The 17,828-nt window shown below is 55.2% G+C and overlaps 1 protein-coding gene across 3 annotated transcripts in view; it reads left to right on the forward strand.

Moving 5' to 3' along the window:
* Window positions 1-17,828, forward strand: part of MAN1C1 (mannosidase alpha class 1C member 1) — a gene marked incomplete at its 5' end in the record, with an annotated part of 133,137 nt that overhangs the window by 102,161 nt on the left and 13,148 nt on the right. Inside the window, 3 exons of one of the 3 annotated variants that reach the window (XM_079697258.1) lie at window positions 4,993-5,087; window positions 11,404-11,576; window positions 14,484-14,642. The exons of 1 other annotated variant lie outside the window; for it this stretch is intronic. In XM_079697258.1, the coding sequence (XP_079553384.1) occupies window positions 4,993-5,087; window positions 11,404-11,576; window positions 14,484-14,642 (427 nt within the window). The remainder of the gene's footprint in view (window positions 1-4,992; window positions 5,088-11,403; window positions 11,577-14,483; window positions 14,643-17,828) is intronic. One more of the 3 variants, XM_079697259.1, reaches the window with a different exon arrangement.

Genomic DNA, 17,828 nt, shown 5'->3' on the forward strand with positions numbered 1-17,828 from the left:
ATCTGAATCCCATCTCCATGGTGCCACCCACAGATTCTTCCTTCGATTTTGCTGCCCAGGGGAGCCCAGGTGGCTCCCACAGTTGCTAGTAAATTCTCCAAGGGCAGCAGTTGGGGCTGCCCACCATCCTCACAGCTCCCCATAGGACACCTGCGATATCTGTGCTCCGTCCAGGCTTGTGCTGCTGCTGGACTGGTTTTCGCACGTGTTGGTTCTCAGGACTGATAAAGCCAAGACCGTTGTTTCACCCTTTCCTCCTGGGCCCCTTGGCCTTGGCCTGCCCCACAGCCATCCCCTTGCCCTCTGCTCCCGGGCCAGACACCAGCCAAACCCCAGCTCCAGGTCTCAAGGGGGCGACCGGGGAGGTGGGCAGCCTCTGCCGGCCACTCGGCCCAGGCGAACTGCGCTGGCTTCCAGAAGGAGGGCCGTGAAGGGCGGCGAGAATGCAGAGCCCTGGACACAGAGTCAGAAAACCTGCGTCTCATCCCTACGCGGCACCTGCCTGTGGTCTTGAGCAAGTCCCTTCTCCCGCCCCTAGACCTCATGCCTTCCCCACAGTGGGGTGGTCCTAACCCCCGGGGGTCAGAGAGCTCTTGTGAAATGGGACGAGTGTGAAAGGGTTTGGCCCCAGGGCTGAAGGGCTCCAAAGCCCATGTTCTCTGCACTGCAAGGAATCCTGAGAACCACAGAAATGGGAGACTTCATCCCTCGTGAGCGCCTGGGAAAGCACAGCCTGAGGATCTGGGGGGAGGCTGGCAGAATCCCCAGTGCATGGAGCACCCGTCAGTTGTGTGGCCCCTACTTAGAGCGGCTGCACTGCTCGGCACAGCCGCTGCTCTGTCCGCTTGGAGACATAATTATCCTGCCCCCTGCTGGTGGGGAGCCTCTGCCGCTGCTGTCAGAGAAAGCCCTGCCGCTTCCCTTCCAGTAAGTGGCGCGGACGGGCGGAGGCCACGTGGGCGGAGGCAGTGGGCGGCGAGCACTTGATCTCTCCGGCCACTCTGGGGCCCCTCTCCATCAAGCCTAATCTCCTCAGCAGAGATTACCGCTTGTACCAATTTGTCCCCAAATGATTGTCCATGGGAACCCTGCGAGCCCTGCGAGCCACCCAAGGCCTGAATTTCATTTGAAAACCCCAGGACAGGAAAATGATGTGGAGCAGAAAAAGGCGCCATGCTCTGCACGGGCACCGGCCAGCCTCCCGTCCAGGATGGGGGTGGAGCCATGCAGCTCAGGGCTCACAGGGGTGGGTGTGGGGCCAGCGATTTCTGGGGGGCAGACCAGGCAGTGGGGTGTAGTAGGAGTACCTGTGTCCAGAAGGCCCAAGGGGAGCCCGAGTGGTTCAGAACCCCTGGGCAGGCAGGCTTCGGGGTTATGGGCGCAGCCCCGTCCTCCAGCCACGCCTCCCTGACCCCTCCGTGCCCAGCACCTCCCCGCGCGGAGACCGGCGTACATGCAGCCGCGGAGACAGCTTTAGGAAAGGGAGCCGGTGCGGGTCACACAGGCTCCTGTGTCTTTCCACCGTGGGCCTGGGTTCTAGCCCTTGTTCAACCTGGCCCAGCATCACTGCTTGTCACCAGGACTCTGCCACACCAGACTGAGGCCTCCCTCCTCTCTCCATCCTCCGTCTCGCATACAGGGGGTGCCTGTGGAGTGGGTCTTTCCCACGGTGTTTGTGGAATGAACGGTGAAGGAGATCCCACACGCCTTCCTGGGCTGAGGCCTTTCTTGCTTCAGAGAGAACCTGCAGGAGGTGGATCCCCTGCTGGGTAGGGCGGGAGGTGGGGGGCCCCACAGAGACTCCGCTTCCATGAGAATATTCCACGAGAATAACAGGAACAACCACAGCTGCACCAGGTGACATTTGCAAAGCACTTTACAGTTTTGTGTGTGTGTGTGTGGTACGCGGGCCTCTCACTGCTGTGGCCTCTCCCGTTGTGGAGCACAGGCTCCGGACGCGCAGGCTCAGCGGCCATGGCTCACGGGCCCAGCCGCTCCACAGCATGTGGGATCCTCCCGGACTGGGGCACGAACCCGTGTCCCCTGCATCGGCAGGCGGACTCTCAACCACTGCGCCACCAGGGAAGCCCACTTTACAGTTTTTATAGCATATTCATTTATGTACATCCTCTCATCTGATTTCTAGAAGACCCCTTTGAAGAAGCCAGGGCACACGTCACTGTTCCTTTGTGCACATGAGGCTCAGAGACAGTACCTGGCTCACACAGGGTCGCACAGCTGCTGAGTGGGGAGATCTGAACCTGGGCTCTGACTCCCAGTCAAGAGCCCTTTCCACTCTACAGGATGTAATTTTTGCTGGTGTCTCTCACCTCTGTTCTGGAACCACTAGGCCACCGCCCATTGCATGCCATGGCTGTGTGAGGCCATATCTCTCTGTGTTGGTGAGGCGGCTTGGTGTCCTGGAAAAGAGCCACTTAATAGCTCCATAACCTTGGACAACTTGCTTCTCTGAGACTCAGTTTTGTTTTCCTCAAAGTGGGTCAACACCTTCCCCACAAGCCTGTTGCAAGGATCAAAGGTGACGTAGATAAGACACATCATTTCCAAATGATAAGGAGGACAGGTGTTCTGTTCTGCATGGTACCACTCCTGTCCAGTCACACCTGCAGTGTCCTCCCTGGGATGGTTGAGGCTCTGCCATGCCAGCCTGCATCAGGGCCTTCCAAAGGAGGAGACGTGGTTTGCTGGCAGAGAGGAGCATTTCAGAGGAGTTAGCTTGGCGTCCTCAGGCAGAGGGCAGGCTGGAGCCCCAGCCCTGGGTCAGGTTCCCTTGGGTTCCTGCGTTCCTTCGTGCCTCTGTGCTCAGCCTCCCCGGGGGGCAAATGAAGAGATCAGGACCTTCAAACGACAGCCCCTTGTTGTTGCTAAACCAGTAGCTTCTGGGGTGACTCGAGGCTTTGGTATTTGAATTCTAGACAAGCTCCCTCAGGATTCTGCTGTGGCTGCCCCAGTGCCCACTTCTAGGACCCACTGTCTGGCACTGGTCGTTATCATCTTCTGTCACCCATCACTACCAGGCCCCAGGTGCAATTCTTCCCTCTCCCTCCCACCCTCCCTCCTTCCTAAACAAGAACTGCACCCGCCCCACAGAGGCCTCCAATCCACAGCCCAGGTAGTGTTCACGAACTCCTCTCCACTGCAGTCCCCAGACAGCTGCCTCAGAGCCTTTAAATTGCACATGTTAGAAGGAGAGACCTCAAGAAGACTTCATTTTGCAACAACACACGGGCGGTCAGCACACTGAGTCTCCCTGGAGCCCCAGAAGTGAAAGGAAACGCTTGTTGTCCCACCAGGAGTGGTTGCTTGGGGACTTGCTTCTCAGCTTTTCAAAAATAAATAAGGTTATTGTGGGTTTGCTTTTATTGTAAAAATAGCACAGAAAATAGAGTTAAGCCAAAAGAAGGAAATAAAAATCTTCCATGAGCCTAGTCCTCTGAGAAGACCATGGTTAATAGTTCAGTGTATTCCCAACCTTTCCTCAGGCATCCACTTGTATATAATTTTTACAAAAGTTGAATTACACCATTGTGAAATATTTTCTCTTAATAGATTATAAACCGTTTTTTGCTATGGAATAAACTTCTCCAACATCACTTCAGTGGCTGCATGGTATTCCATTGCATGGATAAGCCATAATTTTTAAATTTTTATTTATTTAATTTTTTTTTGCGTTACGCTGGCCTCTCACTGTTGTGGCCTCTCCCGTTGCGGAGCACAGGCTCCGGACGCGCAGGCTCAGTGGCCATGGCTCACGGGCCCAGCCGCTCCGCGGCATGTGGGATCTTCCCGGACCGGGGCACGAACCCGTGTCCCCTGCATCAGCAGGCGGACTCTCAATCACTGCGCCAACAGGGAAGCCCTAATGTATGTTTTTTTGTTTTTTTTGTTTTTTTAAGTTTGTTTATTTATTTTTGGCTGCGTTGGGTCTTCGTTGCTGTGCGTGGGCTTTCTCTGCGGGCCTCTCATTGTGGTGGCCTCTCCTGTGGCGGAGCATGGGCTCTAGGTGCAAGGGATTCAGTAGTTGTGGCACACGGGCTTAGTTGCTCCGCAGCCTGTGGGATCCTCCCGGACCAGGGCTCTAACCCGTGTCCCCTGCATTGGCAGGCAGATTCTTAACCACTGCGCCACCAGGGAAGTGATAAGCCATAATTTCACCACTTCCCTGTGGCTTGATATTTAGAGTATTTCCAGTTTTTCTATACTATTCTAAACAACACTGGAATAAATAGCCATAAAGTTAAGTCTTTGCAACATCCTTGATGATTTATTCCCTTAGAATAAACTCCTAGGAGCCAGAAGGTCACAGGTGCTTTTGAATTACCCAGAAGAACAGTTTGAGGGGCTGAGAGCCTCGTGCAAGGGCCCTGACACCTGGGACCTCCCTGTGGCTCCCCGACCATCACATCACCGGTTTAGCCATTCACCTTTGCCGCTGTAAAATAGGAACAATGGGCAGAATCAGAATGTCAGAGGGGAAAGGCCCTTCCCCTGGGTTTACAGGTGGGAAGGCAGAGGTTTGCTGAGAAGCAAACGGAAGCCAGGTTGGGAAGCAAGGCTGGGAGCTCCCCATCCCGTGCTCGTTACACTCTATCTGAATGTGTTTCTCATGCACTCAGCTTGGGGTGCACTGGTCCCGCCTTGCAGGCAGGCACTGACCATTGGTGACCCGCTGCCCTGACCGCTCCGTCTTCCCAGCACAGCATAATCACTGAGCCTTCATCCTAGTCCTGACCCTGCAGTAAGGGCTTTACAACTATTATCTAATTTTCATTCCTCCAGCAACCCTCTGAGGAAGGCAATATTGCCCTGGATTTATAAACAAGGGAGGAAATTGAGCCAGGAATTCATGGACTCAGGTTCACGTCCAGGCCTGTCTGACCCCAGAGCCTAATGCACCTCCCACTCTGGGCCCAGCAGCCTTGGCAGGTTTATCCGCCAAGATTCACAGTGCCCTTTGACCCTTCCTTGCAGGTGTTCCGAATAAAGGCCATCAAGCTGGGAGAGAAACTCCTGCCGGCCTTCGATACCCCCACGGGAATCCCAAAAGGCGTGGTGAACTTCAAAAGGTAGGATGCCATCTGGTTTCCCACTTGTGGCTTCGGCTGCATCTGCGTGGAAATTGAGACACAGGGTGGGATGATGCTGCCGCAGGAATCATGGGGGTCAGTGGCACAGTGACACCTAGCCTCAGCCAGGGGCTCTCCTGAGCTGGCTTTGGTCACTAAACCTGGTTCTCGGGTTTAGGCCACGCAAGACCTGATCTTTCTGGCATGGAGATGGGGCCGCCGTTCCTCTGTGATCATCTCGTAACACTGCCATGACTCACAGCCCCGCTGCTGTGCCCCAACTGCCCTCCCTTCCCAGCTGGGATCCCGGGCTGGGAAGCACATCACACCTCCCACCACGAGCAGGAACCCAAAGCTGCTGGGGAGTCAGGACCCTGGGCAGAGGGACCCTGGTTTGCTGACCCCTCAGCCCCCGTCAGGGCTGGGTCTCAGGAGCCCAGAGGGGCTGTCAGAACCCAGAGGGGCTTCTGGGAGCATCAGGCCCATGGAGGCTCAGACTCCGAGGAGGAAAGACCCTGGCCGAGGTCACATAAGCCAGTAACGGACCATCCAGGACATGAGCCCAGGACTTCCAACTCCATTTTCAATAATATTTATTATGATTCCTTCCTATAAAAATAAATCCTCATTGCAAAAAAAATGTGGATTATACCAGAAGTGTTGGATAAGACCCAGAAAATCACCTGTGCCTCCACTAATCAAGAAACCACTGGTATGTTTCTTTCTACCGACTGTTTTAAAACATTGGTTTTTATTGGCCACTTGCATCGTTTCCCCTCCTGATAGGTTGCGTAATTCGGCGTGTGAACTAAAGTCTTTCTGGACATTCACCAAGTCACAGAGCCAGAGCAGAAGGGACCCGGGGTGACACAGCTAGAGCAGGTGGGGCCAGGGCCACAGCTCCGTCCCACTCCAAAGCCCCCGGGGACTTACCTGCCCCGCTGCTTCCCGCTGTGAAGGTGGGAGCCAGATGTGGCACTGAGACCCAGAGGGGAACGGACGGGCTCAAAGTCAGGGGAATAGTGGCCAGCCAGCTGTAGGATCCACTGAGGAGCATGAATCTTGCTCCTGGAGACCCCAGTGCACCCCACTGTCTTGCCTCCCCTCGCTCTCTTCCTCCCCTGGGCTGCCATTTCTCACCATTTCCCTAGCTATCAGAGCTCAGCTCAGATGCCACCTTCTCCAGAAGCCAAAGGCGTCCTTGCCTCTCCTGGCCTCCAGGCACTTTTTCTGCCCCTGTGGCCCTTGTCACACTCAGTCTTCATGTTCCCCCACTGGCCCCGGAGCTTCCTGAGGGCAGGACCCATGTCCCCGTCTTTCTTTGTTCATTCCTTCAACAAATGTTCACGTGAGGCCGTGTGTGCAGCATGAGAGACCGGCTCTGATGACTGCTGACCTTACCATTTACTGAGCGATCCCTCTGCGCCTGGCATTATGCTAAGGGTTTCGCTCAACGCCTCAGAACACACTCCTCACAGCAAGCCTTTAGGGTGGGTACTTATATGATGCCCATTGCCCAAGGTCTTCTAGCTCACAGGCAGTGGGGCCAAGTTTTAACCCATTTTGTTAGAGATCAAAAGCTCTGCTCCCAACACCCACCTGGCCCTCCCTCAGGCAGGAACCCTGCCACCCTCGCGATGCATGGAGCAGACCTGGAGACCTGGTAGAAGACACGTGCCGGTCCCCAGGCACCCAGGGAGCCCTCTGGGGCCATTCTTGAGACCATCCTACAACCTGAGCCTGGGGAGAGGGCTGTAATACGTCCATCACACTGGACTTTCTGTTCCATCTCCTGAAGCGACTTCTTATCTCAGGGATCTCAGTCCAACAGGGGAGGGGAGGCAGGGGCCCTGGGCTCGGGTGGAGTGCCCAAGGCCCCCTTTCTTCCTGGGGAGGTCACACCCTCTAGGGCCTTGCAAAGAAGGGAGGACTCGGCCTGCTCAGCATCTTCACCTTCTTCATCTTCACCTCCGTGGTCAGAAAGGATTCCTGGGGTGTGATGTCACTTAAATCTCACTGCAGGCCAGGGAGGGGCCCTCAGGGCCCATCCAACCCCCATCTCGGTGCCAGGGTTGACTCCTCAGACCCTGACACTTTGATCCCTGCTCAGATTCCTTTCCCACCAACACTGATCTTGGAGAAACACAGCCAGACGTCTTGGAGCCAAGACACAAACACCCCCTCTTTCTGGATCCCTGTCCCGGGTCCAGCTTCTCAGGCCTCACTGCCCGGGGTCTGGGATAAAACCTTAGCTCAGGCACCCCTCCCTCCTCCATGCGTGGCACCCCCTGATTCCAAGCAAGCCCCACAAGCTGCAGCCCTGGTTGCCTGCCTTACCCGTGTCCTGTAGAGCCCAGACCTGATCCCCCGCAGATCCTGACATTTCTGATTAAGAAAACGCATTTATTTTTAGGCTGTGTGCATGCTGCCAGTGCTGTATACATATGTATGTGTATGCATATTTCCTGGCAACACCTCCCTCTCATTTTCTGGGTAAGAGAGTCTATTGCTAAAAATGCCTCCCCATTCCACCAGGGAAAACGTCAGGGATGTATACAGCCCGCGTGGCGCTGAGTGTTCCCTTTGGAGAGGGCCTGCTGGTGGGAGCTGGGTCCACGCTGCTGCCCCTGCTCAGAGCAGGGCTGGCTGTGAGCAGCTCGGACCTGGGCCCTAGTAGGAGGGGCAGTAACTAGGCCCTGTCCCCAAACTGCCCGGTGAGGAGGACCCTGAAGGGAGGTGGTCTCCAAGTGAGTGGGACCACTCCCCCTCCCTGGTGGCAGGCCTGGGAGGCAGAGGCAGGGGCAACCATGACCTGTGACCCGCAGGACCACTGAACTCTGGGAGAGGGGAGGTGGCCAGTCCAAGGGCCTCTGCAGCTGAATCAACCTCACTGGCTCTCTCACACACACCTATGCACCCAACTGCCACTCACCCAAATCATGAGGACTCAGATATGGAGGCTCACCTTTGTCACACGCACTCTCCCACCTCTATATATGTGCACAGATTCACACACAAAGATGCGTTTACATGTGCACGTTTCTGCTACACACTTACATACACATCGTACTAATTGTGCATGTTTTTGAATGTTCACCGTGTCCCAGGCACAATGACGTGGGTTCTCTCTTTTCAGCACACAACAACCACGTGGACCCCATTTTAACAGTGAAGAAACAGACTCAGAGAGGTGAGGTAACTTACCCAGGTGACACAGCAGCAAAGCAAAGTCAGAATTAGAATCGTGGTCTGTCTGGCTCCAGAGTTAACGATTTCACCATACACATGTGTGCACACACAGGCACACACATGTAGAAGCTTCCACCAGGCTAGGGAGGGGCATTGTGGAGCAGCCCCTCCCACCAGGGGAGAGTCCACTTGGAGACTTAAAAGGCAAAGATGGGAGCAGAGGGCAGAGCTTCCATCAGCCCATTGCCTCATGAGGCTGATCAGAAGACCTCCTGGTCTCTGGATGCTGCCCAGAACAGATGCATTTGGGGCACAAAGTACCTAGGATTTGGATTTGAGATCAGCTCTACCAGCACTGTCACTTACTGTGTGACCTTGGAAAAGTGTCTTCCCCTCTCTGAGTCTGAGTATCCTAACCTATGAAATAAGAATCTTGGTATCTACCTCTGAAGTTGGATGTGAAGGTAAAATAAGATACCGCTGCTGCCTGGCACATATTAGGAACTTAACTCTAACAAACAACACATAATTTAGATTGCGTAATTACATGATGTTAACAATGACAGTCATCTCGTGCATAATTTATACCTCACAATGGCTCTATGAGGTGTGGGTACTGTCATTTAACAGATGAGGAGACTGGGGTCTAGAGAATTCACTGACCCTTCACTGACCCGCCTGAGGTCTCCTAAGCTGGGAACTGGGGGAGCCAGCATTTGAAGCCAGGCAGGAGAGAAGAAGGTACCTGGCCTACCGCCCGCCTCTGCCCAGGGCGGCTCAACCACAGGAGGCCCACTTGGGAGGGTGAGCATTGAGAGGGAGGGGAGAGGAGGGAGAGGCTCCTGTGGGGGAAAATGAGAGCAAAAGATGGCTGGTGGCTGGGGGGGGTTTTACCTTGAATTTCTTTGCGAGGGCGGGAAGCATCCATTATTCAGGAAGCCCTCTGTGGGTACCTGCAGCTCCCACTGAGATCACAGGCTGGAGAGAGAGGTCTCTTGGCGTGGGGGGAAGAGGGACAGAGAAGGGTCAGCTTCCCCTTCCCTCGAGGTGGATATGGGGCCGTCTGGGGGACCCCTTAGGGAAGTGCCCTCTGAGGTTTGAATCCTGCCTCCACCACCTACCAGCTCTGAGCTTCTGAAGGCAACTCACTTCCCTTTCTGAGCCTATTTCCTCAGGGTTTAATGATGCTTTGCCTTGTGGGCTTTAAATGAGGTCATGATGCAAACGCCTGCCCCCAGTGCCTGCATCTGGAAGCTGTTTTATTTACCATCTAGGAGCCAAGTTTCCCCTCTCTGTGCAACCCATCCCTCCCCACCTGCCCCCAAGTCAGGAACATACCCAAGGAAGCGGGATGTTTACTGAGATCACCTGCTCCAGAAGATCCTAAAACTCAATTCCATCTGTTTCTGGAAGCTGGAAGAGTTTCCTGACTTTCCTGAAACCACATCAGCGAGGAGAAGAGCAGCCTTAGGGGAGCCCCAGCCCACCCCAGATAAAGCGGTGCCCCTCAGCTGGCAAACTGTGACCTCCCAGACCCACGCCTGCCTTCCTAGGTCCTGTCCCTGGGAGACAGAGGGATGACAGAGGCCAGTTCCCAGGGAGCCAGAGCTACCACAGCAAGGAAGCAGAGGGGCTTCCAGAGGCCCCGGCAGAGCCAGCCCCCCAGCCTGCCACACACTGACCGCACCTTGGAGGCCCTACAGAGAGGGGGCACTCACTCCACCCCGCTCTGTGCCCACCCACTGTCCCCCACAACCTCCCTGCAGAGGGAGGTTGACCCTTGTCTCCCTGGTTGTCCTAAATGTCCCACAGGAAAGAGCATCACGATACACATGAGGACTCAGATCAGGGAGAGGAAGCAGCTTACCCAAGGCCACCCCCATTCTGCACCTTCCTCTTCTCTCTCAATCCCCGCAAAGCCCTAGGAGCAGAGATGGGGACGCATTATCCTTACTCAGTCTGACGGATGCAGAAACTAAGGTACACGGGAAGAAATGGTTTGCCAAAGACCTCGCTGCTAACAGACTTGAACCTGTGCCTCCTGGCTGCAGGTCCCAGGGAGATTTTAAGTGACAGCTCCTGGAAAGGCAGCGTCCTGGTCTCTTATCATGTAATGAGACGACAGGCCAGCAGCTGCACAGTGACTGGGACAAGCTCTGGCGTCAGAGCAGCCTTGGGTCCCCACTGTTCCATTTACTGTGTGATCTCGGGCAGTGATTTCACTGTCCTGTGCCTTGTTTTCCTCATCTGTGAAAGGGGCAGATGGGAGGATTACTCGAGGCCCTGCCCCTGCACTCTTCCTCCTTGAAAGTACCCAGTACTTTCAAGGAAAGGGAGGAAGCGGTTAGTTGACAGCCTTCTCCGGCGGGGTCGCAGGGTCATGCTTGTGATCCATCTAAGGTGTCCGTGAGACATGTACATGCTCAGCGAGTGAGGAGACCTTTGCTCCGAGAGCCCCTGCTGCTTTCATCCCTAACCTCAGAGTTCCCAGGGTCCAGCAGCCCCAGGTGTGTGGTCTTAGCAGGGCCACCCAGCCTTCAGGTGTGGGTTCCACGAAGTTCCAGGCGGGGGCCATTGTGTGTCCATGAGCAGCACTGGCTGAGAGGGGAGGGAGGGGACCAGATGGGATCCCTGCTCTCTTCATCTGCCCCCTTCGGACCCCAGCCATGCACCATTTACCCTCCACAAGCAGCAACCATGATTATGAGCCACTGACAAGTGGATAGAAATAGAGTGTTCTGTGGGGGGGTGGTTCTTTGTGGCCCCTGACAGCATTATCGGTATCACCTGTAAATTTAGCATCATGTGTGTGCCAGGTCTTGGCCACCAAGGCAGCTCTGCTAATATTCTTCTGGAGCCTACAGGTCTTGCAGAAGCTGCTTGACCATAGAAACAAAGCATATTACCTGTCAGACAGGCCTGGGTGATCTTTGGCAAGTTTCTCACCAGCCTCAGTGTCCTCATCAGCTAAATGGGGCTATGAATAGTACCGACCCCCAGGGAGGGTTAACTGGGATTGCATGGCGAAGCTCCTAGTCCAGTGCCTGGCACATAGTAGGTGCTCCCCAATGGACAGAGGAGCCAGCCCTGCTGGCAGAGGGTGACCGAGGCCGCTTCTGTCTTTCAGCGGCTCCAACAGGAGCTGGGGCTGGGCCGTGGCAGGGAGCAGCAGCATCCTGGCGGAGTTTGGATCCCTGCACTTGGAGTTCTTACACCTTACCCAGCTCTCTGGCAACCAGGTCTTCGCAGAAAAGGCAAGTCTTCTCCCGTGCTCCCTCTTCTCCACACGGAGAGCGAAGGGTGGGCACTCGGCCCGTGACAGGGAAATGGACCACGGGCCAGCTGGAGGGTGTGTGGGGAGCCCGAAGGCCTCCAGCCACTGCCAGCATAGCAGATAGTTGCCTAATCGTAACCGATGCCAGGCGCCAGGGAAGGTGAGTGCAGGGAGTCAGCAGCATTCTACAGAGGGCACGGCAGAGACATAGCTGGCAGCGAGAAGGTTTTCCCTGGTACATGTGCGCTCGCTGGCAACCACACACGTGTGAAATCTGGAGAAAGTGCAACAACGGAAATCCAGGCACCAGTTTGCGTTGGCAGGAATTGGCCACCCGGCACAAAAGTCCCCTTTCCAGAGACATTTAACTTCGTGTGAGATCTGCCTGCCTTTCCCCTTCCAGATGCCCATCTAGCTCATGCTGTCAGCAGGCTGGCAAAGCAATTTCACTCCACAGCAGAGGCTCACGTCTGTTCCTTCTCATCGTTACCAGGCTGGCAAAGGCCACAGGGGGTTCAGAGCGCTAGCACCCAGGCCTTCGTCCATCCTGACACCTGCCCATCCCTGCCCCCCTGTGAAGCCCTCCAGAAGGAACAGTTCCTCAGTGTCACAGCCCTTGGCAGTCCTACTGTCTGGAAGTGTCTCCGTAGGTCTAACCCTCAACCCAAGGAAGAGAAGTGGACACATACCACCCTCAGATGGTGCTTGTCCCTTCCTGAGTCCTGCCCCTATAGGGAGATGAAGCCCTGCCCTCCAGGAAGAAGGAGACCCCCACTCCCAAAGCCTTCTCTTCCCCCCAAAATGTTAGTCTCTTGGAATGCCAAGGGAGCTGGGAGGTCACAGAGTCACACCTCTACCCAGTGGCTCTCAGTCTTTTGTCAGCCAACCAGCCCCAAAGAATCATCTAGCATGCTGGTGAAGAAGCGGATTTCTGAGTGTCACCCCAGGCCCAGGAGTCTGCATTTTAAATAAGCACCCATGTGCTTTTTGATGCCAGGTTTAGGACCACTGCTTGCTCAGTGTGGGAATCCACCTGAGCTTTCTAGAGAAGCTCAAAGAAGAGCTTTCAACCCCTTGATTGCTTCCTCTGCACTGGGGCTCACTACCAGCCTCAAACAGCCCCTCGTGTTGTCAGACCTCCCTTCAGAAGCTTTTCCTTATATTGAGAGGACTCTGCCTCCCTGGGATACCCCACCTCAAGAGCTCATGGAATAAATTCAATCCCACTTCCGATGGGTCTTCTCCTCTGGTCTTTTTTCCTGCCTCCAGGCCCTCCCTGCCCCCAGCCTCCCTATTTCCACTGCTCTTGAGCCAGACCCCTCTAGGAACACCACGGCCGGCTCAGAGCGGAGTGAGACGAGCAGCTTGCTCTATAGTTCCTGCTAGTCTGGAGATACCACTGCCTGAGCACCTACGATGTGCTGGGTACCGTATAGTAGCTCTGGTTTTCCCACCAACCCTATGAGGTGTGTCTTCTGTCATCCCCATTCTACAGAGGAGGAAACTGAGACTCAGAGAGGTTAAATCACTTGTCCTGGGTCATCCAGCTGGTAAGTGATAAAGCCGAGACTCAAACCCAGGACTTTCCGGCTCTGAAACCCATGCTCTTCGAGACCAGATCAGTTCAGCAGGCTTCCGGATTTTTCTCAAGTGTCCATCCACCTCATTGTCTCTCTGTGTCTCTTTACATTTACATTCTCCAGCTACTTTCATCCACCAGTCATGCCTCCCACAGAGGCGATTATTGGCAGTCAACAAATTGGCCCAAATTCTAGAAGCGCCCGCACCCTCCGGGGGAGCTAATTTAGCCCGTTTCACTGCTCACCACCAGGACAGTCGAGAATAACTCAGGTACAAGCACATTCCTGTCCCCCATAATGGGCTCCGTTAACATAAATGGATATGAGATCTGATGTGGCAGAGCAAAGTGCCTTCCCCCGGAAAGAAAGGTCTGACAGCTAAAAAGGCTGCTTTCCCTGCTCCTTACCTTGTAGATAAATCTGCGAGCATGCTACAGCTCCATCCCCGAGGGCCCTTCTGTCCTGCAGAGTCTGTACTGGGAGGATTTCGTGTACCGCCAGACAGCAGACCCTGATGGATCAAGCCTTCCTGAATCCCGCATGGTGCCCTTTGTAGCCCAAATGGTTGCAGATCCAGCCTCCTGATCCAGCGGGTGTGGCCTCTGCTACTCGTTTGCTGCGTGGTCCCTGCCCTGATCCATGTTGGAGCCGGGGCTGCTCCCAGTGGTCAGAGAGGCCTGACTCACGTCCTGGCTCTGCCACTTACAAATCCCATGACCATGGGCAAGTGACTGACGCTCTCTCTGAGATCCGGCTTTCTCGTCTGTTAGACTGAGATAATAATACCGTATAGGTTGTTATGAGGGTTGGAGGTAATGTATCTAATGGGTCTGGCTCACAGCAACTGAGAAACGTTGACAGCGTTGTAGCGTTGTAGCTGTTGTTACTAAAACCCCGAGATGCCTATTAGGGCACAGGGATGTTGAGGGGCGCAGGCCTCCCCTCTGGAACGGTTCCCACAGTATCTGATAACATAACATGTTACCAAGCTGAACCGTGTGAAATTGCCAATATAACCGTTTCTGACCCGTTAAAAAGACAGTTCTGTCTAGCACTTACAAATGAGCTACTGTCACTTACACGAACGCCCTCCTAGAAAGACCCGTCCCCAAAATCACACGCAATGAGGAAGGGGGGAGGTGGGGGAGGGGAAACTGGCAGGGCCCCGGGCAGAGCAGTCAGCGCAGAGGTGGAGGGTCAGGCCCCACTGTGGCCGCACCCCGCTCTGGAACACAGGGGCAGGACCGACTCACACCTCCGGGTTGGAGCCGGCTGCTAGTTACGCAGCTCTGCCTTCCTGCCTCGTCGGAATGGTTTCCTCTCTGGACCCGAACCAGCTGCCTCCGTCCTCAGTGGGCTGGGACTCGGCTGGCTTCTTGGAGAAAATGAAGACGTGCCTGGTGTCCATCTCTTGGCAGGTCAGGAACATCCGAAAGGTCCTTAGGGATATTGACAAGCCCTTCGGCCTCTACCCCAACTTCCTCAGCCCGGTGAGCGGGAACTGGATGCAACGTGAGTACAGGGGCGCCGCTGCCCCTCCTCCAGCGGATTCCTGCCCAGCTTCCCGGCCTGGCTGGGCGAGGCCCCCGGCCGAGTGAGGAGCGATGCACTTATTGGAGCCACGTACCAGCAAGGCACTGGCTCGGAGCTCCTGGATACCACCCTCCTGCCACCCTCCTCCACCCTCGGGGCATCGTGGGGAGTGTTCATTTCTGTTGCCATTGCCGTTGTGACGGATGTGATGGCTGCTGGCTAGTGAGGCCCTGCCCTGTGCATCCCCCGCATGCTAGCTGTCCCCAGCCTCCGTCTCTTACAGTGCCCACTGAAGCCTCCTTCATCCTCCCCCAAACTTGCAGGGGTGCTCCCGTTAGAAGTTTACTCCAAAAGCGGCTCTAAGAAAGGCCATGCATCCTCTCCCAGCCCCTTTCGTCTGGTTCCCTACCTCCAAGTTTAATTTCTTAAAAAATGTGTAAGCAGATCCTAACTGTACAGCAATATAAAAATCATGAGTTCATCACTGGTATCTTACACCTGTTAGAATTGGCCCTAGGATTTCCTGCTGTTTATGTTCAGAGGTTTTTTTTTTTCAGCCAGGCAGTTGTGGGTCACCTGTGGAGCCTCATTCACAGCCCCCAGCTCCACCCACTGAAACAATGGGATTTGAAGGTCTCTCAGGCAGGAGAGTGTTAAAGTCTTCCAGCTCCCGGGCTTGCACCCCTATCGAGAAGCACCGCTCTGCCTTGCCCTTCTGTCCAAGGCCCTGGTCGTGTTATCACAGTCAGCACAAATTGGGGGCAACAGGTTCCATGGGCCCTGCCCCTAGGGGCTTCCCAAGACTTGCCCAGAGCCCCTACCTCCACGGCCTCTACCCTAACAAGGACCCCTCTCCCTTTCCCTGCCTCCAGCCCCAACTGTTATGGCATTAGCAAGGGCTCAGCGACAAAGTAGACCTGAGTCTAATTACTGCATGCCTGCGGGGAATTCACTCCATCCCTTTGAGCTTTGGTTTCCTCTCCTGCAAAATGGGAGAAGAGCTGGAGGTGTGTTCTTTGCGCACCGTGGAGGGGCGTGGGAGCAATGGTCAGAAGCTGCAGGAAACAGACTTCAGTTCATCTTCCAAAGATGACATGGGTTGTCCCAAATGGTCATAAGCGCCCATCACCAAAAGTATGCAAGCAGGGCCTGGAGGGCCAGCTGGCCAGCCGGCAGGGATACTGGGAGGAAACTGCAGAGGCCTGTCCTTCCATCCCAGAGCCTCCATGATCCACATCCAGGAGACCCAGAAAATTTGACCCGGGAATTTTCCTTGGGGATGACCTCACTCCCAAGGAGCCTCCTGCAAAAACCACTTATAGAAATGCAAAGTATTTTTAACCAAAACACACTGCCAAGTTCAAAAGTGCCGGGAGAAAATGAAGGTTTGAATTACAGATTATGGCCATGGGAAGAGACAGTTCAATAACCGTTACTGCCTTTAATTGCAAGGCCTGACTGGGTAAAGAGAGAAACTAAGCAGCTGCCCGCCTTAGCTGCTCCAGGACAATGCAGCAAAACCCATAAAGAGGAGAGGGGCGTGGCTTCCCAGCCTGAACAGCTACCTTTTGGCAAATTACAGGGGAGCCGCCCCCTCTTCCCCTGCCCCGCTGAGAAGCATAATTTTCCTTTCAGGCTGCACCTGGGGTCGCAAGGCCGGGCAGAGTCAGTCACATATGGAAAATTGTCTCATATTAATAAAATAGGAATCCAAGGCCTGCCAAATTTCAGAGGGAAGGTTAGAAAGAAAGCCCTGATCATGGGGTGCCTGCTTTCCTCCTCCCCTGGCTTTGGCACCTGGGGTCATCCCAGGTTTTCTGTGGTTTTCTTGGGTGTTTTGGTCCGTCTTTGTCTTTTTAGGTTTTTCTGGTTTTGTTCTTGTTTTTTGATGATTGTGTAATTTTCCAGCAAATGATAACATTCCCAACTTGCATAAGCGAAGTTCACATTCTTTTCTCTCCTTGAATCCTCTGCGTAACCCATTGCAACCAGAGAAATTGCAGCTTAAAGAGACAAAGGGCTAATTAGGGCCGCATCCCAGTCCCAGACCTCTGCTCTTGCCTGCTCCCCACTCCTGCCTGAAGCTGAGCTTCAGGGTAGCAAGGGAGGCTGAGACCCTCCTGCCGCTAGGACTTCACAGCCAGGATAGGTCCAGCAGGCTCCTGCTGGCACCAAGCACAGAAGAGACCAGTCCTAGCAGAGCCGCTGAGAGCTCAAAGAGCTGCCAGCCCTTTGGCTTGGCCCCTGGGGTGGCTTGTCCTCCTTGTCCACTGCCCGAATCCCACAGTTTCCTCAGTGGGAGGGAAGTGGCAAGTCCAGGTTCTCTCCCGTGGCTGTGGGAGTGTGAGCTGCCCGCCAGCTCCAGCCCGGCCACCTCCCCCAGCTTCGTGCCACTTTCCCGCCGGCGATTCCTAGGCGTATAGGGTGGCTGCCTCCTGCTGCCAAGTGTGATGGGAGCGTTGCTGACACGATCAGGAAGCAGCAGAGCCCACCTCTGCTCACGCACACCAACTCTCCCTTCTACATTTTACAGATCAGGAGACAGGCCCAGGGGCGTCTGGCTTGCCCTGAGCTAATGGTGGATCCACGTCTCTAATTCCCACTCCTGCACTTCTCCCCACGTGCCCCTCGGTGCGGGGAAGACATCCCCCACCTGTGCACTGCAGCTGAGGCCCCGGGAGACTACACACATGTCCCCAAGAGGGTGTCCTACCTCAAACACCTGTGGGACTCCTGCTGGCCTGGCTCCCCTCTCCCGCGCACACCTGCCAGGTGAAGCCCTTGACCTTGTCCCCCCCACACACTCTGCGATCACATGGTGAAGTCCAGTCTCTTTGGCTTTGACGTTCAAGGCTCTTCTGAGCACAGCCCCCACATGCCTGTCCTTCTCTCATTCAGGACTTACTGGGCATCTGCAGTGTGCCACACAGGTGTTGGGCGTAGATGCGAGTCATACAGGGCTCCTCCCCACACAGCCCACAGCCTAGCGGGGCAGGTAGACCCACGGACAGGTACCGATGACACAGCGCTGGGAGCAGCCGAGGGCAAGGCTCGCACCTAGCGACGGTGGGACGGCTACACCAAGCACTTCCCGCAGGAGGGCGCCGGGCCAGAGGGTGCAGGTGCCTTATTTCCCTCACTCCTCACATCACCCTGCGGGGACCT

This window comes from Hyperoodon ampullatus (genome assembly GCF_949752795.1).
Source record: "Hyperoodon ampullatus genome assembly, chromosome: 2".
Lineage (NCBI taxonomy): Eukaryota > Metazoa > Chordata > Mammalia > Artiodactyla > Ziphiidae > Hyperoodon > Hyperoodon ampullatus.